A 24,643-nucleotide genomic window follows, 5' to 3' on the forward strand; every position below is an offset into this window, starting at 1 on the left:
TACATTTGTTCATTCGTCTGTTGATGGGCATTTAAGTTGCCTCCATCTTTGGGTGATTGTGACTAGTGCTGCAATGAACATTTGGGCACAAATCTCGGTGTAAGTCTCTGTTCTCGATCTTGCCCAGGAGTAAAATCGCCAGGTGATACGGTAGCTCCGTTTTCAGTTTTTTTAGGAACCACCACACTGATTTCCATAATGGCAGTATCATTTTACATCCTCAACAGAATGGATAAAGCTTCTCATTTCTTCATATCCTCGGCAGCATTTCAATTTTATTTTGTCTTCACTTTAGCCATTCTAACACCAAACCCATCCCCAATTCCAACTTATACTGACCCAATAGGATCTCCATAGGATTTCCATGGTTGTAAACATTTACATAACTAAACTGGCACATCTTTCTCCCAGAGGGACTGGTGGATTAGAACTACCAAATTTCTGGTTAACAGATAGGCACTTTAATCACTGCACCACCAGCTCATCCTAAATGGTAGTGAAATGGTGTCCCTTTATGGTTTTGTTTTGCATATCTCTAATGGTGAGCATCTTCTCATGTGTTTAGTGGCCACTTAAATGTTCTCTTTGGTGAAATGTCTATTCAGATGCTTTGTATATTTTATGATTGGGTCTCCTTTGAATTAGCATCCTTTAAATATAGGTGTATTAGGCCAGGTTGACTATATAAACAAATCCAGTGACACTCATATATGTGTAAGAAAGAGCTTTATATCAAGAAGTAATTATGCATCAATAAAACATCCCAGCCTAGTCCAACTCAAGTCCATAAGTCCAATACTACTCCATAAATAAGTCCCTCTTCAGACTCACACTGCCACATGCAATGGTGTAGAATGTAGGAATATCTCAGGTTGGTGTGTGCAAAGTTGTGTGGATCCAATGGCAGTGGAAGAATCTAGTCTAAGCGTGGCCAACCAGCAGGAAGGTGAAAGTAGAGAGAGGGTGGGAGGTTCCCAGGGCCCTCCTTAAGAGAAGGCCATGCCCAGGCTGTGACCTGAATGACAGTCTATACTCAATTCCATACACTTTTACATCAAGTTGACATGAAATTATATAATAACCACAATAGGGTCTGTTTCTTATCATATATATACATATGATATTCTCCCAATCAGTAGCTTATCTTTGCCCTGTGTTAGTAAAATCATTTGATGAACCAAGTTTTTGCTTAAAAAAAAAAACCCAAAAACATATCTTATTGTGCTTTAGGTGAACGTTTGCATAGCAAGTTTATTTATCCAATCAATAGTTCATACCAAAAGTTTCCATAACACAGACTGCAATCCCTGAAATGTCGCAGAACTCTCCCTATTTCCTTCCTGGGTCCGTTTCAATTCATCCAGTTTCTCTGTCGTTGTCTTCCTTCTCCTCTTGGGTTTTGGCAAATGTTGCAAAGGTTTAAATTTTTCAGGGGGTCCTATATATTTTATTTTTTACTGTTTGTGCTTTTGTTATTGTATTAGGTCATCTACTGTTAAAAGTCAGACCTGACAGCATTGCCTTTGTATTTTCCTCTAAGGATTTTATGGTTTTAGTTTGTACATTCAGGTCCTTAATCCATTTTGGTTTTGTGTTTGATATGAGGCATAGACTCTATTTCATTTTCTGTTGTTATAGAAGTTTTGATCGGGAATATATTAAATCTATACATTTCTTTGGGTAGTATTGGAATTTTAATATATTAAGCCTTCCAATTAATGATATGGAGGATCTTTTCATTTATTTATAGAAGTTTTCAAAGATTATACCCTTATTCTTTAATCTCTTTCAGTAGTCTTTCTAATTTTCATTGCATAAATCCTCAAGTCCCTGGTTAAATTTACTCCTAGCTATTTTATTTTCTTAGGTGTAATTGTATGTGGAATTGTATTCCTATTTTCCCTTCCAGAATTCTCATTACTGGTATATAGAAAACGAACTGATTTTTGTTTGATGACATTGTACCCTGCTACTTTATACATTTCTCTATCAGCTCCAGAAACTTTCTTGTGTACTCTTTTGGCCTGCACAAATATTTTAGACTGACTATATTTGTGGCAGTCACCTCGTCTGGTGTCAATGTAAGGATTAAGAGTGTAGGAGTGGAGTCTAGGCTGTCACTCTGGAGAGAGCCGATGAGACTTCTGTGGGCATGCCGTCTCCTGAGAATTCTGCAAAATCTGGTACTTCCTCCTTGGAGACTGAAGACCGACCGCTCTCAATCTGCTACTCCCTGGGAGACACTGCAGAAGACAAGCCACATGGACACAACCAGACCTTGGGAGCCGGAGATGCTTAAAACGCCACTGGACCCAAAGGTTTTCTACCCACTGGCTTGTGATCATCCGCATTTGGCTTCATTGCATGGGTTTCATGAGTCTGAAGAGGACTTTATAGATTGGTATTGGACATATGGGCTAATATCAGACATATGGCCTTGGACTGGACTGGACTGGGATGTTTTCTCAATGTTGAATTCCTCTTGTATATAAACCTCTCCCTTATATACATATGCGTGTTTATGAATTTGTTTCTTTAGTCTACCCAGGCTAACACAATATTCATTGTTTAGAAAGCATTTATAGAATTTTCTTAGATTTTTCTGATAGCACGTAACTTTTAGCAGGTCATTACATTATAAATTGCTTTCTATTGAAGTTCTGGTAGAACAACTCAGTTGTACAGTTAATGGATTTTGAAATAAAGACATTCATTGTCTTTGCACTTGTATCAAAATTGAAGAGCCCTATAAATAGTAGTTACATGTTGGGCTGTGATTTACAAGGTAAGCAGTTCAAAACAACAATCTCCTCAGGAGAAAGATAGGGCTTCCTACTTCCATAAACAATTACAGTGTCAAAAACTCACAGGGGCAGTTCTACCCTGTCCTATATAGCTGCTATGAGTCTGCATCGACTTGATGGCAGTGAATTTTGAGTTTTGTATCAAGATCAGAAAACGGTTTCTGGAACTGTAAGCTGAGGTCAGAAAACACTGCAACTTCGTGTGAGAATGAGATCTAGCTTCTTGTTTTAACTTTAACAATGTAGGAAGCTTATAAAGGAGCTTGACATTACCTGTGATTCAAAAAACATAAATTGTCACTGGAAATACAACTCATGAACTTGTTAGTTGCTGTTCAGTTGATTCTGAGTCCTGGCAACCCCATATGTTACAGAGAACTAGTCATATGATTTTCTTGGCTGGAACCTTAACGGACGATTTTCAGCTCTTTTTTTTCATGGTTCTACTGAATGGGCTCAAACCACCAACCTTTAGATTAGCAATCAAGTGAAAACATTGTCCCACCTAACCACAGTCTAAGTTTTGGATGTAATCATTGCTTTGCCTTGTCATTTTTGACTGGATTCCTTAAAATACACGATAAAGTATGCAACAAAAGCCTAATATCCAAAGCTATTTCGTATTTAATAGTAGGAGTTAAGGAGAGTTCTCATTCAGTCTCAACCCTGAACTTAAAAAAAAAATCAAAATAAAACTTCACCATTGCTAAACTGCTGGGTGTAAGTCAAGATATTTACTGTCTATATTTTTTTTACCATAAATCCACTACTGATGTAGGTTAAATCCACAACAGTAAATAAAGTTCAACATCAACAGTAGTGGTTCAGTAACATGTGATAGATTCAAATATTTTCTGCAAAGTATCTTCTGAGGAAAAATATAATGATAGTCTTTGATATGCTTCCACACAAGGTGCACATTTGACTGACCAAGACTTTTCTGCCACACACAAATTTTTAATAGATTAATTAGAGCACATCTTTACAAATTCAACTTCAGATTGTGCTAAATTAATGATTTCTCAGCTTCTTTGAAAACATTCTCCCCTGTAGTTCTTCTACCCAGGCTATTCAGAGCGGCTACTTCATTACTTCAGAGGCATTGGCTCATCAAATTAAATGAGTACTATTGGCAACATCTATCAGCTCATTAATAACCCCGAAAAATCCCTTGAAATGATTGACTTTGTTTTCTAATTCACTATTGATGTGGCTCTCAAAACTGTCGACTGCTCTCTGTTCTGTTCTCACAGAAGAGTTATAATCAAACACAAGGTAATTAACTCACTATTTATCAGTGGTTTTCTTGCTTGGTTAATAAATAAGACCTAATTTGGCTGCAGACTCACTTTTATTTTCATTTTTTTAAAAATGTTATTACAAAATTCTGCTGTAATGAGATAGTCCACTTTAAATTTTTTGATTTTTCTTACAGTTGCTTTCCTGTGACTTAGAACTATTGTGGTGACTGCACAGTTTGTAAATGTCTAAATATATCATAATTTTCCATCACATCTATGCTATCAGGACTAGCATCCCTGGTGGCACCATGGTAAAGTGCTCCACTATGAACCCAGAGGTGACTCTGTGGGAAAACCTGGTGAGCTGCACCTGTAAAGACTTGTGTGGTAGTTTCACAACTTCATGTCCACTTGATAAAAGAATAAAGAGATAGAGTCTAGCCTGTCAATCAGGTCACAGCCTAATGTTGCTTCCTTGGGGGGGATGCTTTCTCATGAGGATTCTGGAACTTCCTTCCCGGAGGCAGGACACACTCTCTCTGCTTGACCTTCCTGTTGGAGAGCCACACAGAGCCATGCTAATGGCAACCAGAGCCCTAGAGATATGTCTACTGCAATTGGATCCACAGGGCTTTCCAACCACCAGCAAGTGATCTTCCTGCATTCAACATCACTGCATGTACTAAATCAGTTTGAAGAGGAATTCATGGGCTAATATCAGACTTATGGACTAATATCAAACTTATGGACTTGATCTGGGCTGGGCTGCTTTACTGATGTGTAATTACTTTGTGATATAAAGCTCTCTCTTACACATATACGAGAGTCTCTGGGTTTGTTTCTCTAGTCTACTTGGACTAATACAGTCTCTAATAAACACTGTGTAAGATGACTCAGAATCAACTGGACAGCATCTACAGCTCACAGTGTCATTGCATAATACACATAACAAGATAACCCACACTTCACTGGTCCTTAAGTTATGACATTCAAAATCCATTTTCTCTTTTCTTGACATGATCAGTATGCAGGGGCAATAAAAGTCAATGAAATGTTGTAATACAATACACACATGGCATTTAAAATGCTATACAGTTAAAACTGCATCATTGATATTTGTTGCATGCTAAACAGCAGGACAAAGTAGTGACAGTGTCTCATACACTCTTTGTCACAACTATTCAACTCTTGTTGTAGCATGAGAACAGCATGCACAGTACCTAAATAATGTGACTGTGCTCCAAACAGTTTTACTTATGAGCAATGAAATTTCAGTGTTACATAATTTTCACGAGTTACAAAATATTATTCATTTTCTGATTTTTTTCAACCATTTAAGCTTATTTGCAACCATAGTGTTACAGTGTTAAATGTCAGGCTGATTCTGCCTAGTTCTCAAGTCACGTAAGAACTGAAATAATTTTGTCCTTTTCAAAAAAAGATGAAATGCACAGGGATAAAAATGCTTCCATTTTAAGATTCCAAAGCGCACTGGCTTTCATTTAAAATGAATCCTTACCTTAAATATCTTGTCAGTATCAAGGATTTTTGGTAAGACTTTTGAGGGGCCCCTCTATGTTATTTCGATTGATCAACAATATAACTTTCTGAAAATAAAGCCATAGCCTGAACTTCTAAACATTTTGATTACTAATACAGCCACAACAACAATCAAACATGAACAAACCACTGTGGGAGTGACAGTTTTCTCCAATTAGTATTCAGTATTTTTTTAAAAATCTTTTTATTGGGGCTCATAAGGCTCTTATCACAATCTGTACATACATCAATTGAGCAAAGCACCCTTATACATTCGTTGCACTCGTCATTCTCATAATTCACTTTCCACTTGGGTTCCTAGAATCAGCTCGGTTTCCCTTTTTTCCCCCATCCCCCTCCCTCCCCGATCCCACCCCTGGTCCCTTGATAGTTTATAAATAATTATTATATCTTATCTTACACTCCCCGGCGTCTCCCCTCACCCGCCTCCCCCTTGAGAATCTCCCAGAGAGGAGGTTACACATAGATCTCCGAGATCGGTTCTCCCTTTCTACATGCCCTTCCCTCCTGGTGTCGCCACTCCCACCGCTGGTGTTGAGGGGTTCGTCTGTCCTAGATTCCCTGTGCCTCCAGATCCCCACTGCACCGCTGTACATCCTCTGGTATAACCAGGTCCGCAAGGCAAGGTAGAATTGGGGTCATGATGATTGGGACGGGAGGAAGCGTTCAGGAACTAGAGGAAGTTTTTGAGTTTCATTGTTGCTACACTGAACCCTGAGTGGCCCATCTCCTCCTCACTACCCCTCTGGAAGGGGTGTCCAGCTGTCTACAGGTGGGCATTGGGTCCCCATCATGCACTCCCCCTCTTTCACGGTGATGTGATTCTCACCACCACCCCACCTTTGTTGTTGGAGACCTGGTCGATGATGTATCCTTAAATATCTGATGATTTTACATTGGGACAGAGAGATATATATCTATACATATGTGTGTATATATCTATATCTATATCCGAAACAGGCTTTACAAGGCTCAGAGACTCAGAGACTCAGAAGTAAGAAGAAATTTCAAGAGAAACTCCCAAGCCATATCTTTTCAATTATCTCTTATGTATATGAATGTTGAATAATGAACAAATAAGACAGAAGAAAAACTGATGCTACTGAAATTAGTGTTGAAAGGTACTGAGAACTGTAACTAATGTTCTTTAAAATTAAAAATGGTGAAACTTCTCACTTTGTTATCAGTGAAAACCAATTGTTAGAAAAGGAAATTATGTTTCATAAAGCAGAGTCACAAAATACAACGTGAGTACATCCCTGGGGTGATGTCCAGCAGCTATCGCAGGGGCCAAACCCAATCCAAGGACCCATATGGCAGCAACTAATAAGAGGGGTAAATAAAGAGGGGGAAAAAGGCATGGATGCTGGGGAGCAGGGCACTAACTCATTCAAGGGGAGGGTATTGTTTATATCTCCACAGGAGAGGGAGAGAGACCAGGCTTCAACCCCGATATACCAAGACATGAATACAACACACAGGCATGTACCAGGGAACCAATAGAGAGGTCTGCAGGGCCGGCTCCAATCCCAACTATGTGGACAACCACTCCCTTCAGAAGAATGCATTTCAGAGGACAGCACTGGGGCTACAGTTTGGGGAGAGGGACACATCTGATTAGAGTACATGGGAGAAACAAAACAGGATGGAGAGGGAGGGGAGTACATCCTGGCCCACCAAGCCCAGCGATGATATTCCTGCTCTAAGCAGACAATGTACAGAGAGGACCATAGGCCCGGCCCCACCACTAGATACGATGTCCCTCACTAAACCATAGCATTGTGGGGGACAACACTGGAGACACAGTGTGGGAACTGTGAACAATCTGACCCCATCATGCTGGGGCAAAACAGAGTACATGCAACAGAGTAGCAAGGGGAGAAAATTGATGAAGTTCCTGGGGAATATCAAAAATAGACTTTGGAGACAGAATGTGGTACCCCATAAGACTCAAAAGGAAAATATTCATAAAGGCCAACAAACAGATCGTGAACTATTTATAGACTTTTCCATTTTTTGTCAGGGGTTTTCTTTGTGTTGGTGGTAGTGGGTTTTGTTGTTGTTATTGTTTTGTTGGTCTTGACTTGCTTTGTTGTTGTATTTGGCTTTGCTGGGTTTTTCACTTATTAATGTATCTGTAAGTCTATCTTGATAAGATAGGTGGGATAAAGAATTTGGAGATGAAAAGAACAGGACCTATGGTTCTGGGGAGATACAGGAGAAGGGGAGGTGGGAGAAAGGAAAGTGGGGGGTGGGGGGAAGGGGTTGTAACCAAGCCTGGGACAAAGGACCAACAAGTGAACTAAAATGGAGAGAAGGATGTAGGATACCTGGTGGGGCTTAATCAAGGGCAATGTAGCAGTGAGGAATTACTAAACCTTAATGTAGGCTGAACATGATGATGGGACAAGTGGAAAGTAAAAGAAAATAGAGGAAAGAATCAGGAGGTAAAGGACATTTATAGAGGTCTAAATACAGGCATGTACGTATGTAAATATACATTTAACAAGAAGGGAATAGAACTATGTACTCATCATATCTATATGTTAAGAATTAAGATTGCAGATGGACATTGGGCCTCGACTGAAGTACTCCCTCAACATAAGAACACTTTGTTCTAAAAATCTGGCATTCTGTGATGCTCACCTTCCCGACATGATTGCTGAAGACAAAATGGGTGCAGAGAAAATGTTGTGAATAAAGCTGATGGTGCCTGGCTATAGAAAGATTTAGCATCTGGGGTCTTAAGGGCTTGAAGATAAACAAGTGGCCATCTAGCTGAGAAGCAACAAATCCCAAATGGAAGAAGCACACCAACCTGTGTGATCATGAGGTGTCAATGGGATCAGGTACCAGGCATCTAAGACCCAGAACAAAATCATACTCAAGGTGAATGGGGATGGGGAGAGAAGTCATAGAGTGGAGACCGAATGCCAATCTGTAGACAATTGTACATCCCCCTATAGAAAGGTCACAGGGAAGAAATGAGCCAGTCAGGATGCAGTATAGCACCAATGAAACACATAACTTTCCTCTAGTTCTTTGGTGTTTCCTTCCCCCTACTATCATGACCTCAATTTTACCTTACAAATTGGATTAGACCAGAACATGCACACTGCTACAAATTAGGGGAGGGTTGGTGGAGAAAGGGGGAATCAGTCACAAGGATCAACCTAAAACTCCCTCTCAGGGGGACAAACAATGGAAAAGTGGGTGAGAGAGAACAGAGGACAATGTAAGATATGAAAATAATATTCTATAATTTATAAAGGGTTCGTGAGGGAGGGTGGGTTGGGGAGGGAGAGGGAAGAAATGGGGATCTGATATCAGAGGCTCAAGTGGGAAGAGAATGCTTTAAAAATGCTGATGGCAGCATATGTACAAATGTGCTTGACAGACTGGATACATGTATGGATTGTGATAAAAGATGTAAGAGTCCCCAATAAAAGTACTTACCAACAACAAAAAAAAACCAATGTGAGAAACTATGGACTGTCACAATAGCTACAATAAAAGATTCAAGCATACCAGCAATCATGAAGATGGTGTAGGACCAGGCTGAACAAAGGATGAAGGCTTTGTTCAGTTACATATAAGGTCAGCATAAGCCAAAGCTGAGTCAACAATCAATAACATACAGTACTGATGTACTGAACTAGAGATTTCTGAGTCTCTACAAGCTAAATAATTCAAAAATCTATAATGCCCATTTTATTTATCTTTTCTTATTGTAAATTAATTATTCACTATCTTCAATGGCATTGATCTCTATAATAAATTATTGAGGTGCTCTCTATGTAAGTGTAAAAGAGACTTAAGTAGAAAGTAACCTTTTAAAGACTGGCATTTTATCTTCCATAGGCAGAAATACTATTCAAGAGCTATGCCTCTGTTTGTCTGTCCAGTCCCGATCTCGACAGTTCAGATTGGGACAAAAGGGGAAGGTAGAGCTAGCAGGCTTAGCAGATTGCACTTTCCAAAGGTTCCAAGGCCTTGGATGGTGTTCAGATTCTCAAGAATCCAACACTAGGCAAGGAATGGGTGAGCCTTTAGGAGCCTCTGTCTTGATATTCCAAAGTAGGGTGGTGTGGTAATTAGATGATTTTATGTCAACTTGATGATATAAGAAAGTGTATGGGGTAGAATCCAACCTATCAATCAAGTCACAGCCTGATGATGCCTCCTTGGGGGTGTAGCCTTATTATTATTAGTTGCGAAAACTGGGAAACTCCCTCTCTCTCTGCCCTTTCACCTTCCTGCTTTCTGGGACTCTGCTGCCAACCCCAAGAACTGTCGGTGACTTGCTATGTTTCCACTGACTTTGGGTCCATATAACTCTGCACCCACCGGCCTATGATCTTTCTGTGACCGGTCTATCATTCTGCATCACCGGCATGCGGCTACATGAGTTTGAAGAGGGATTTAGGGACTAGCATTGGATTTACATACTTTACAAAGCCTTCTTGATGCTTCTTGATATACAGCTCTTATACATAGATGAGTGTCACTGGAATTATTTCTCTAGAACACCTCATCAGATATATGTGGGCATGCATGGGTTGGAGAGCTGAGGAAGCCCAACTCCCAACTTTGGTGATCTCACTTTACTGGAGCCCCTGTGACCTCACAGCTATTTACTTTGCAATTTGTTGACCTCAGATGCTGCACCACAGACCTCACCTGGCACAGAGAGGCTTCCAGTACCACCCTCCACTTGGTGAGGCCCCACTGAACCAGGTGCTAAGGAAAGCCTTTCTCTGCCCATGAGGGGGTTGTGAAGGGGGGGGGCGTGACATGGGAAGGTTGAGCAGTTATTTTTGTTAGGCAACATCAAGTCTATTCTGACTAATAGTGACCCTGTGTACACCAGAACAAAATACTGCCTGGTCCTACGCCATCCTCCAATTGTTCTTATGTTTGAACCCATCAATGCAGCCACTGTGCCAATCCATCTTGTTGAAGGCATTCTTATTTTATGCTGCTCCATTCCTTTACTAAGCAAGATGTCCTTCTCCAGAGAATAGTCTCTTCTGACAATATGAGAAGCTTCCTCATTCTTGCTGTGGTAGCTATATAATCTCCTGACAACTTGCGGGTATTAAGAGTGAAGGGATTGAGTTTAGTCTCTCAATCAGGTCACAGCTTGGTGACGCCATTTGGAGGTGCAACAGAGATAAACAGTTCATTGGAAGCCAGACCCACTCTCTCTGCTTTCCCTTTCCTGCTGTTGGGACACTCAGAGCGCTGGAGGAGCCACATGGAGACCCACGTCAGCATTGAGATGCCTCCATCACCACTGGATCCACAAGACTTTCTACCCACTAGCTCGTGATATTCCTGCATTTGGCATCATTGCATGTGCTGCATAAGTCTAAAAAGGAATTTATGGACTAGTATCGGACATATGGGCTAACATTAGAATTATGGACTTGATTTGGACTGGGCTGGGATGTTTTCTCAATATACAATTGCTCTTTGATATCTCTCTTATATACATATGAGGGTCCCTGGATTTGTTTCTCTAGTCAACCCGATCTAACATACTTGCCTCTGAGGAACATTTGCTGTACTTCTAGAACAGATCCGTTTGATCTTTTAACAGTCCATGGTACTTTCAATATTCTTCACCAGAACCATAATTCAAATGCATTTATTTTTCCTTGATCTTCCTCATTCAATATCCAACTTTTACATGGATATGAGGATATTGAAATTACCAGGGCTTTGGTCAAGCTCTCCTTAGTCTTCAAAATAAACATCTTTGCTTTTCAATATATAGCAGATTTACCCAATGCTATGCATCATCTGATCTCCTGACTGTTGCTTCCATGCACACTGATTGTGGATCCAAGCAAGATAAAATCCTTGACAACTTCAACCTTTTCTCCATTTATCATGATGTTACCTAAAGGTCTAGTTTTGAGGACATGGGTTTCTTTACATTGGGTTGTCTATACTGAGGGTTACAATCCTTTATCTTTATTAGTAAGTGCTCAAGTCCTCCTCACTCTCAGCAAGCAAAGGTTGTGTTTCCTACATATCTCAGGTTGTTAATAAGCCTTCCTCCAATCCTAATGCCACATTCTTCTTCATATAATCTAGCTTCTCCAATGATTTGCTCAGTATACAGATTGTAACGCTGACACACACCTCTTCTGATTTTAAACCATGCAGTATTCACTTACTCTGTTCCTACAACTGCCTCTTGATCCATGGACACGTTCCATAGGAGCACAATGTGATGTTCTGGGATTCCCAGTGTTCTCAAGGCTGTTCATAGTGTGTTATGCTTCGCACAGTCGAATACCTCAGCATAGTCAACAAAACACAGGACACAGAGCTATCTGCAAACACTTCAGGATGTGAGGTTACAACTTTTCTGTTAATTGAAGCTGGAAGAGGGGTCATGTGCTTCCCAGAAAGCGGGGTGGGGCACCTCGATTCACACGCCTACACTGGCTGCTGCCACCAGTGGGTCAAAAGTGAGTTCAAGTACCTGAGCATTGTAATCAATTCTGGTCACAGTTGTACCACAGTTCACTGGAGTTATACAAAACAAAAACAATCATTTCTTGCTTAATAGAATAAATGTACAATCTATCCTAGTGATACTTAAGACTGCTATTTTTCTCTCGCCCTACACTATGTTTTAACCAACCATTATATTGAAGAATTTTCTTGGTTTTTTTTTATTTGTTGAGAGAAGGGAGTGAGGAGTGTAAGAGTTGAAATTACTGTGTTAATCTGGAGCAAAGGAATACATAGGTTTAGATATCCTTACCCAAGAGCAATCCTCTACTCTCGTGTCATTTTTTTCAACTAAGTCGTGGATTATTGGGAGTGGAGTGTAAGACGTTTGGTCAGCCAGATCAGTACAAGCTACTTTGGTTCTCTCTATCTATAAGGTATCAAACGTAACACATAAGCTATAGAACTGTTCGATAAAGAAAATTCATTACTAGAACTCATTAAGTGCTTTAATAACCTTGATGAATTGCTGATAATTTGATAATCTGTTTCTAATAAAATGAATGTGCTTAATCTATCTTTCTTTTACACTGAGGTACCTACGGGTTACATATAGGAAGATACATGGTTGGTAGGGACGATCAAATCAGCTCTGATTCATAACAACCCTATGTAAAACAGAATGAAGCAAGTCCCTACAGAAGCGGGAACTGGGATTGCATTAGCTCTGTATTTTTAAATGGCAGGCTAAGTGTCTGAATTAGCTAAGTGTTCACAATTAGACTGGGGAACTAACTTCATCTCTTGCTGAATTAACTGCTATAGGTTATAAATCCCAGAACAAAAGAAGTAGGCAAAAAAAAACCCCAACCAACCACCATATTAAAGCTACAACAAATGTAATACCCAGATAAAAGAAATGATTTATGTCAGCACTGCCTAAATTGCCTGTTGATATTTCCAACATCCCCCCAAATTGTAATTACTACAAAAATCCTGGCCACTAGAAGGATGACTTCTTTAAAATATAACAAAAACAAAGAATCTCTTTGCCTGCAAGTTCTAAACCTAAGTTTGAATGATGGGACTCCAGGGTGGTGAACAGAAGCTTCTGCTACGTCAACTCTAGATATTCAGAGAGAGACGACCCTGGTTGCTAATGGAGAACCATTTCTTTTCAATAAGGGCCACCCTATCTGTCCTTAACCCCTCAGGTTTCAAAAGACTACCAAAAAAAAAAAAAAGGAATCACAAATAAAACTCAAATATATCATTCACAATCTGTGCCAATATATCTCAGACCAAAGGAGAATTTGTACCCTTTTCTCCTCAGTCAAGATACACCTGTCAATTTACTAAGAAGAGATTTTTTTATCTAAATGAAATTGTCAGTTGCAGTTCAATTCAGAAATGTTACTATTTGTGTCTGATGCCTTTGAACAGATAAATTAATGTTTAGACTAAAACCAAGAAAAGACATGACATGTTACATGAAGCCATTTGCCTTATGCATTTATGACTTGCCCCAATCTAAACATGCTCCTACAAAAATCCTCTCATCAATTCTCGAGACTCTACGGACCCCCACGTCCATTTATGTGAGTAGAGTCCTGTCTGCCAAACCTATTAAAATTCAAGTAGATGTAACAACTCTTACCAAAGAGTCTCCAATAAGATTTTAAATGGGAAGCTAGAGAAGGCACAGCTCCAATAACACAAAACTCCATTAACACAGGACTCTATTTCCAGAGGGCTTAGTCCCTTGTACTTTTGCACAATAATCCTCCCTGTAAGAAACCTAATAATCAAGGTTAGAGGTTTGGTCAAGACTTGTGAGCAAATAATCTTAATTTCAAGATTTCCCATTGTTCCTAATCCTCATTAATGTCCCACCAGAAACTACTCATTTTACCATCACAGATCTTTGTAGTGCCTTTTCCACTATTACAGTTCACTGACAGCAAATATTTATTTGCCTTGCCTCAGAAACCCTATATACAGCTGCTATGGGTTAGGATCAACTTGATGGCCATGGATGGGATTACATGAGAGAACTAACAGTTTACTTGGACTATGATGCAGATTTCTTTACTTATTTTTCTGAAGTTTTGCCTAATTTCTGCCTTTATAGTTGATATAGAATTTTACCTAACGTCAATACATAGATATCTGTCAATATATCCTCTTCCAAGGAGTTTGCTTAGAAGAGAGTCTTTGAGCTGATGGCAGACCCATTCTAGGCAAAGGCAAAAATCTCCAATAGTCTTACTATCAGGCAGAGACCACTGTAATCTTGATCATGCTGGATCGAACTTGATACTTGGGCAGTTGACCCCCTACAGAAAGAAACTGAATTTGTACTGGGTCAAGTATCTCTTACTTGTTCCATGACAGAAATTTCCTCCCTGCCCTTCTGAATGTTGATTGGGGGGGGGTCTTTTCCATCTTATGTATTATTTATATTTAGACTATTATAATTTTGCCTTACCACCTTAATATGATTTTGTTTTTTATTGTTTTCTGTTGGGTTTCCCAGCTGTGAAGTATAGGTGGAGTGGATGTATCATGAGAATAATTGAGACAAGGAGTAATACAAAATTCAGGGTTCAAGAGTGGGTGATATGGGGGTAGGGGATTCAGGGAGTAAATAATGAGGCAGTGGGGGTAGGGAGCACTAGAACTGATTCTGATTGCATAACTTAGGTTAAAGGAAATTTATCCAATGAGGGGAGGATGCTCTAAGATTGATGTGGTGGTGATGATTGTTCAATGCCCCTTGATATGAATGAACGATTGAATTGTATGATATATAAATTGTGTACCAATAAAACTGTTGGGGGAAAAAATAAAAACCCTGTGGAGCACAACAGGGGGGAAAAAGCCAGTCTTATTTTAGTTGAATATTTAGTCACATCAGTACATAAAATATCTTGAAATGTATTACAGCCTTTTCAGCCCATGGTTAAATACCTAAGTCATTGTATTAGGCTGAGTTGTTTCGAGAAACAAAACCAGTGACACTCATAGATGTTAAGCGTTCTATATCAAGAATTAATCATATCAAGAATGCATACCAGCCCAATCCATCTTAAATCCATGGGTCTGATGCTAGCTGGAGCCCTCTTCACATCATACAGCTGCAGGCAATGGCATAGAATGGTGAAGGGGGATACAGGAAGATCACAGGTTGGTGGGTGCAGAAGTGGATCCAAATTCAATGGGAAGACAGCAGGGTGACAGCTACCAGGATCAGGTGTCCCACATAGGGCAGACACAAAAGAAGGCAAAGGAGCAAGAGAGAGAGGAGCAGTTCCCAGTGTCTGGTTCTGAAAAGAACCACTCCCAAAGAGGCCTCATCAGGCTGTCACCAGATTGATAGGTTAGACTCTATCTCTATATATTCACACATATTCAGGGTGACAGAAAATCTAACTGCTATAGTCATTTAATTTCTGCCCATGACATTTTTATAGATCCCAAAAGATGCTATTTAAACCTACCCAGTTCCAAAAGCAAAGAAATAATTACATGGACTTTTAGGATGTGATTACTGTTGAATTTGAATGATTTTTTATACTGTATATACATATGTATAAGCCAAGTTTTTCAGCAAATTTTTTATGCAGTTTTTGTAGTAAAAGTAGGTGTCTCGGCTGATAGGTTGGCTTATACTTAAGTATATACAGTGTCTATACTTAGACTTCATACAGTATGTAAAGTCCTCAGAATCATATTCATTTCAACTTAAGCCTGAGGATTGTCAGGCAATTGAAACTATAAAGAAAACCCTAGTATCATCTCTTGCTTTGGGTTTGCCTCATGATCAGATTTATCTCTCGTTATTTTTCTATAAGGCAAACGTAAAAACATTAGGTTTATCAGGCCCAAACATAGGGGACAGCATACTCCTTTACACTACTACAGCCCTAGCCTTTGAGCCATGCCCACCACTGAAAACTTGTAGAATCTACTGCACACATTGCTCTCAGAAATTTCTTATTTATATATCCCACGCTCTGTCTGCCCTCCTTAACTCAGCACGTGCACAGCATTATCTGCCAGCAAGTTTACCTCTTATGAAATTATTATTTTAGCTGTTTGCTCTGTGACTCATTTAAATTCAGCTACTCATCTTTCTCCCACCATTTATAACTACCTAATTTATGGTTGTTTAGATCTGACACAACAATTAGTGCTTCCAAGACTTAAATAAGACACCTCTTGTTAATCCTGTTTTGTTTCTTTTTTTTCCGCATGGTTTTCATCTGTGAATTGATCCTGCTGGAGGTCACTATCAAACTGGCTATGCTGTTCCAACCACCATTGAACTTCAAGAGAGTCAACCTCTTCCTGAAGCAACTGTAGCCTAATAATCTAAAGCAATTGCCCTTACCAGCATTTTCAAACTAGCCAAAGAAATATCTATGAATGTTTTTATGAATTCTCATTACTGTTTTGGAGTTATTTGTGATTCGGGTACGCTATAATCGCTGATGGCACAGGACAGGATATTGTTTCGTTCTGTTGTTCATAGGGTCATTATGAGTTGGAGCACACTCACAACACCTAACAATAACAACAACATAAAAGCAAAGTGGTTTGTGGCAACTTCTGGAAAAACATTTCAAAATGAAGAATTAGTAGCTAGATTTTTAGATGTATTATTATTAACCCTCTGTGTTGGTCTGGGTACTTCAGCGAAAGAAATCCATAGAAACTCATGTGTAAGAGAGAGTTTTATATAAAGGGTAAGTGCACATCAAGAAAACATCCCAATCCAGTGCTGCCCAAGTCCACAAATCCAACATGAACCCATTAGCCCCTTTGTCCAACACCAATCCACAAAGTCCTCCTCCATCTCACAAAACACACACTATGATACTGACTGCAGGAAGAACGCCGAATTAGTGAATGTGTAAGCATCTCAGCACTGGCAGGGGTCTCCCACAGCTGCTCCAACAGCCAGGTTACATCGGGGTAGGTCCATGTGGCTTCTCCTCAGGGATGTCTAAGTGAGCCTTGCCAGCTGAAGCAGGAAGTGGCTAAGGCAGCTGCATCCTGGTTCTACCATCACAAAGCAAGAGACCTGAGAACTTGAAAGGCAAGGCTCACCGAGCCATTTATCTCTCCACCCTTCAATTAACCCCACATGTTTTATCAGTCAGGTTGGCATAATAAACTAACTCACCCTCTGAAATTGCTGTGATAAACTTTCTCAAACAGGAAGTCCAAGGAAACAATCTTACAGATGCAGCTATAAAAAAGGCTGCCTCCTAATCTTTATAGGCTATTGTTAAGAGACCTGACCCGCTTATAATGATTTCAGTTTATATGCTGCCTTAAAAATACTTTCTGGTATAAATATATTAATATATAATGATAGGGATACAGGTCTAAGTGCATATATTTATATGTTAAGTATCAAAGGAGCAGACAGACATTGGGTCTCTACTCAAGTCCTCTCTCAACGCAAGTACATTTTGTTCTAATAACCTGCCATTCTGTGACGCTCACCTTCCCGACATAATCGCTGAAGTCAAAATGGGTACAAAGGATAGCTGGTGAAGGAAGCTGATTGCCAGACTATTGAAAGATATAGCTTCTGGGGTTTTAAAGGCTTGAAGTTAAACAAGTGGTCATCTAGCAGGAAAGCAATAAAGCCCACATGGAAGCAGCACACCAGCCTGTGTGATCATGAAGTGTCGACGGGATCAGGTATCAGGCATCAGAAGACCCCAAACAAATAATCATATCAATGCAAACAGGGGGAGAGGGGGTCACAGTAGAGACCCAAAGCCCATCTGTAGGAAATGGACATTCCCTCAAAGACGGGTCACAAGGAAGGGATGAGCCAGTCAGGGTGAGGCACAGCACCGACAAAACACACATTATTCCTCTAGTGCTTTCATGCTTCCTCCCCTCCCACTATAATGACCCCAGTTCTACCTTGCAAATCTGGCTAGACCGAAGCATGTATACTGGTACATGATAGGAGAACAGTAGGGGAGAAGAGGAAGAAAGGGTAAACTGATCACAATGATCAATGTATAACTACCACCACCCCCTGAAGGGGGACAAACAACAGAAACATGGGTGAAGGGAGACACAAAACAGTGTAAAATATGAAAATAATAATAATTTATAATTTATCAGGGATTCACTGGGATTGGAGAATAGAAGAGCTCAAATAGAAAGAAAATGTTTTAGAAATGATGATGGCAACATATACAAATGTGCTTGATATGAATAATGTATGGATTGTTATAAGAGCTATAAGAGCCCACAATAAAATGACTTATAAAATATATATATACTTCCTGAATATCAACAAGAAGTCCCAAAAAGTGAACTCATAACTTGGGTAAAGGTTTGTAATCAATATCCTACTACCAAGTTATGACTTGTACGTAATGACAATGGTTTTACCAAAATATCTTTATCTTCCAATTATTCAACATTTACATGAACCTTTATATTTGAAACAAATGAAAGTGAGGACATCTTCAAAACTACTAACTGTGTGTTAGTCTGGGGAGACTAGAGAAACAAATTCATAGACACTCATGTGTACAAGAGCGAGCTTTATATTAAAGAGTAATTGTATATTAAGAAAACATCCAAGTCCAGTCCAGATCAAGTCCATAAGTCCAATATTCACCCATATGTCTAATACTAGTCTATCAATTACTATTCCTACTCACATAACACATGCAATGATGCTAAATGCAGGAAGATCACAAGCCAGTGGGAGCAAAGTCTTTTGGAGTCAGTGGTGGTGCAAGCATCTTAGCAATGGTGTGGGTCTCCAAGTGGCTCCTCCAGTTCCAGGACTCTGACTCCATCGGCATAGCTCCATGTTACTTGTCAACAGGAATGTCTCACAGGGAGAGAGTTGGTCTGGCTTTCAATGAGCTATTTATCTCTCCTGTACCTCCAAATGAAGTCATCAAGCTGTGACCTGATTGACAGGCTAAACGTCACCCCTTCATTCAACTACTGCCTTCTAATGGCTATAAATATGTACTGTTATGGTTGACTGCTCCTCGCTTTGAGTAGAAGTTAGGCCTTGTAGAAAAGCTAGGGCTTAAAGGCATTATACCCATATGGACAAATCATTGTCATCTTTATCCTATACCCAGCATCTTGACCATCTCTAAACTTCTGGTCTAGTAGAATGAACAAATAAAATCATAGAACCCCAATTAACCAAATTATGTAAGTCCTTGAATTTGTCTTGGGTTAAAGTCCTTCCTTTAGTACTCTTAACCTTAAGATCTACTCCATTTGAATCTGATAAAGTTTTCTCCCTATGAAATTGTCAGTGGTAGACTGAAATTTCTTCATGCCTACCCTCATATTGCACACGCTAACTGACTTCAATATGGTCAGTCTTTAATAATTAAAGTCAAAATCGACTCTAGTGGTATGTATGAGCATAATTTTTAAAGCTCAGCAATATCACTCTAAAATCAAAGAAACTTTTATGACTATATTTGCCTATATAAAACTCACCTGACATAAACCCAGGAGATAATGTGCATAGGAAAAGCCATCAACAGAAAGATTTCTTAGAGCTCCATGGACACATTTATTTAGCACATTTAATTAAGCTTTGCACTATGAAATTACACTAATTTGACCCAAATTCAATCAACTTTTTGGAATTGTCAGGCCATTAAGAGGCTAAGACTACAGTCTGGATGTTCTGGTGGCCAGAAGTAGACAACTTCAGAGGTAGAACACTAAATCCAAGACCTTTGGACTTTGCATACTGTGCTTTATCATTTTGCCACCCTCTTGTTGCATGCTTCTAGGACCTGGAGCTTTATTACCTCTCCTTGGTAATGCAGGCTACTGAAGTTATTGCCCTTTTAATACATATTGCCTCTGATATAGCTTTGTTGCATCAACTAGTATTTATTGTCTGTTAAAGGGTATTTTATAACTTATTTTTATAACTCTACTTTTACTTTCTTTCATCATGGAGATCTCTTTATGCTTAATATTGCTCTTGCTAACAACTGTGATGGCTTGGAAGCAAAATGCATTTGCTTAACTAGCTCAAACAGTAGCTAGTGCTGGGAATTTGGTCACTTGCTGGGTCTGTCACTTTGTCCTTTCTCCAATTTATTATCCTAGTTTGCTATTCCTGCTCTTGAGAAAGTGATTCATAATCTAAAAATATATTATGTTTAACATCACTTATGAACTTTGATTCCATTACATATCCTTAAGACCCTTTCTAACTAACAAACAAGTAGACTTCAAAAAGTGTGTGGAAAAAAATCCACTATATCTAAATTCCATTTTTCCATAAACTTTTTGAAGTCCCTTCATATTATTAGTTAATAAAACATCCCTAGATTTCTTTCTAGAAAGATAAAGGGTAATGTGTTACGCCTATAGACACATCAGGAGAAAGAGAGCAAAACTAAAAGAAAGTTTTCTTACAAACTACTTGGCAACCATTGATGCCATCCAGATATTACTCTTTATTTTTTTCCACTCTTCTTTCTTAGATATTTCAGCTAGTTACCCAATAGGACAGGATCTTGGCTTCACTCTTTCAAAGCGGTCTAATCATACCAATTGTTGTTATTATATGTACCAATAAATCAATGCTGCATGAAATATATATTTAGTGTATCTTAATACATTATTAATTCGATTGACTAAGCAAAGGCATTTGACTGTGAATATTAACAAACTATGACTAGGCTTGATAAGAATGGGAATTCCAGAGCACCTAACTGTGCTCATGCAGAACCTCTTCATGAATCAAGAGGCAGTTGTGCAAACAGGAACAAGGGAATATTGCATTTTAAAGCCAAGAAAGGTATGTGTCAGGTTTGTCTCCTCTCACTATACTCATTCAATCTGTATGCTGAACCAATCATCAGAAAAGCTCAACCATATGAAGAAGAACACAGCATCCGAAGTGGAGGAAAGCTTCTTAACAACCTGAGATATGCAGGTGACACAACCTTGCTTGCAGGAAGTGAGGACTTGAAGCACATAATGATGAAGATCAAAGATTGAAGCCTTCAATATAGATTATGACCTAAAGTAAACAATATTCTCACAACTGGACCAATAGGTAGCAGCATGATAAATGGAGAAAAGATTGAATTTGTCCACAATCAATTTTCATGGAAGTAGCAATCAAAGATCAAATGATGCAGTGCATTAGGTAAATCTGCAGCACAGGACCTCTTTAAAGTATTTAAGAGAAAAGAGGTTACTTCGAGGACTCAGGTGTGCCTGACCCAACTCATGGTATTTTCAACTGCCTCATATGCATGTGAAAGTTGGACATTGAATAAGAAAGACTAAAGAAGAACTGATGCATTGGAAATATGGTGCTGGCAAAGAATATAAAACGTACCACAGACTGCCAAAAGAACAAACAGATCTTCCCTGGAAGTACAGCCCAAATGCTCCTTGGAAGCAAGAATGGCGAGACTTCGTCTCACCTACTTTGCACCTGTTGTCAGGAGCAACCAGTCCCTGGAAAAAGACAACATGCTTGGTGGAAGAGCTGAGTAAAAGAGGAAGGCCCTCAATGACATGGATCAACACAGCAGCTGCAACAATGGGCTCAAACATAAGAACATTTGGGAGGATGGCACAGGACCAGGCGGTGTCTTGCTTTGTTATACATAAGGTCAATGAGTTAAAACTGACTCAATTTCATCTAAAAACAACAACAAATTCTATGATCTTTAAAAGAAATGTATACTTAGGAACTGATTTTCAAGTGAATCTGACTTCATTACATTATCTGGCCTTTCCTTAATATCAGATTGTTCCCCTGAATTTAACTTCACTCTCACATTCCCTAAAACAACTTCAGATGGTACCCATATACTCTCAGAATTGCATAGTGGTCTTAAATTTTTGTAAAACGAAATTAGCCATCCAAAAGACCAATAAAAAACCCTTGCTGAAGACAAGTTATTCCTTAGTGGATAACATAAACTGCTGGTCCTTAAGATGGGATTCTACAGAGAGCAAGGTAAAGTTTTAATCCTTTTTAAAGAATCTCATATAAAGATTAATGACCATGTAATGTAAGATCATGTAATATTAGTAAATGAGTTGCCTGATTAATAAGAAAAAGCCATCTTCTTGTCCCAAAGTCAAACTCCATTTTGACTTTGAGCATAGGTTATGCTTCCAGACTATAGTTTTTTGTTTCTACGGTGCTTTGCTGAAACCAATAGACAACTAACTTTTAGGAAAAAATGACAGCACTTTTACCACCTTCAGAAAAATTAAGCAAAAGGTCAGGACGTAAAATCATTTTAAAGTAGGTCAAAATGTAAAAGATTGTTTCTAGGAAGAGCATGTCCATAACGAACCAAACCTGTCAGAACGTACACAATCTCAGAAGAACATGGGGCTAGTTTGTTCCTGGACACTAGCACAACTTGGGATAAAAATTTTTTTAAATCAAATTACCATGCAATCAGTTCCCACTCATAGCAACCCTCAACGGGACTTCTGAAATGGTAATCTCTACAGGAGCAAGTAGCTCCGTCTCTCTCCTGTGGAGGGGCTGGTGGGTTACATTTCCAACCTTTGGTTAGTAGCCCAGCCTCTGACCCAGAAGGCCACTAAGGCTCCTTGAATAACTGACAATTCTACATTCAATAACCAAACCAGTGGGACTTATATATTTCAGAGAACTCTAAACTGAAATTTATCTGATCTATAATCAATGACCCCCTAGCTTTCATTTTCAATGTGTACCCCTCTAACTCAATAAAGATAGTTGAACACTGTGTTAAAAAGCACCCTCAACTCGGTTTTACAAGTATGTCAAATGTTTAGCTAAGTGGATTCATCTGCTACAGATGGTTAAACACTTGGGTTACAGGGTCTAAAGTCTACAATAGAAAAGCCGGGGGTGGTGGGAGAGGTTGCTAAGGAAATGTTAAATGTGAATAAAATATCTACTTAACTCTCAATGAATTTCCATAAAGGTAAAAAGAGAGTGACATATTATTGATTACTTCATCTATCTTTTCTTACCCTAGTTGTAAAAAGCCCTGGTCAAGCACTCGGCTGCAAACTGAAATGGTCCACCTGTTATTTTTCATGGGAGATAAGGTGACAGTCAGTTTCCAAAAAGATTACGGTCTTGGAAACCCTATTGAACAACTGTAATCAATTCTCTATGAGTTAGAATAGATGCAATGGCAATGGGAGATTTTTGTTTGTTTGTTGTGGTTTATCTTAATTTTACAAATAGGCCACAATAAATAGTGGTTAAATAGCTAGCTAACAATAAGCTTTTGAAAGAAACATTCATTAACTATTCAAGTCCTTTAAAGCATCCTAGTGAATCATCAGAAATTACATAGGAGATTTTCAAAATTTTTTTAGAGATTTCCATGTGAACGTGAGAGTCCATGTTTTTTTTAAAAAAATAACTATTCAAATTAGTGTGATACTAACTGCTGCTAAGACCACTAACCAATTAGCAAAACCTTCAGACAAAGCTGAAAAATTCATTGGTTTTCATTTCATGGTTACTAAAACAAAGACAATAAATGTTTTTTTCTTACCTCAAATACTGCCAAACTGATTTTTGAACAAATTATTAATAACCAAATATAGACACCTCCGTTTCAAAGAAAAAATATTTAGTGTTGAGATTTTCTCTGATACCTTCCTGGGTGCAATAGTAAATATAGTCTCATAATCATACTTTGGATCCATTGCTTATTTATTCATACCTAGATGATTCCGCCCCCCAGACCAAATAAATAAAATTATAATTACAAGGGTTCACGAGGGAGAGGTAGTGGGGAGGGAGGGGTAAAATGAGCTGATACCAAGGGCTCAAGTAGGAAGCAAATGTTTTGAGAATGATGAGGGCAACAAATGTACAAATGTGCTTGACACAATGGGTGTATGTATGGTGATAAGAGTTGAATGAGCCCCCAATAAAATGATATAAAGAAAAAAGTTAAATAAAAAAACTTACGATATGTATGTATATACACACACACGTAGGACAAAAGAACCTCTTCAGTGACAGATGTCAAATTATGATACAGACTAGTATCTTCACAAATTTATGATTATTTCTGACACACAGGTAAATTAAAATCTTAACTATTATAACCTACTTTTTTTGCTTCTTTTATCTACATATCTCTTTTACTAAAAAACAGGAAACATAAAAGACATGAGAGGGGAAAAGGGTAACAATGAACCCTCCCACCCCCCCCCTAAAATAACTGGTTCTCATCAAAGTTGGAGCAAAAACATAGAATGACTGGTTAAACAAAGAGGAAATACTGAATAAGAGGAGATAGAAGTAAATAATAGAGAAAAAGCATTACTGTTAGTACTTTACTGTTCTTAGAGCTAGTATTTCCAATCCTTAATTAGTATACATTCAATAAATATGCTACACACCTGTAAGACTGTAGCCCCATTAAGAGCACGCATCATCTGACTTTTATTCATTCGCTTTTGTAGATTCTCTCTGAGTTTAAAACCAAGTTGAATCTCAGGAGAAGGCATGCCTAGAATAAAATATATTCACAAATCACTTAA

At 38.8% G+C, this 24,643-nt stretch overlaps 1 protein-coding gene across 1 annotated transcript in view; it reads right to left on the bottom strand.

Moving 5' to 3' along the window:
* The window catches only part of ANKRD31 (ankyrin repeat domain 31), a 162,357-nt gene that overhangs the window by 115,694 nt on the left and 22,020 nt on the right, over window positions 1-24,643 (bottom strand). The window contains exon 3 of the mRNA XM_075543046.1: window positions 24,503-24,612. Coding sequence (XP_075399161.1) covers window positions 24,503-24,612 — 110 coding nt within the window. The remainder of the gene's footprint in view (window positions 1-24,502; window positions 24,613-24,643) is intronic.

Source organism: Tenrec ecaudatus, chromosome 2, assembly GCF_050624435.1.
Source record: "Tenrec ecaudatus isolate mTenEca1 chromosome 2, mTenEca1.hap1, whole genome shotgun sequence".
Classification (NCBI taxonomy): domain Eukaryota; kingdom Metazoa; phylum Chordata; class Mammalia; order Afrosoricida; family Tenrecidae; genus Tenrec; species Tenrec ecaudatus.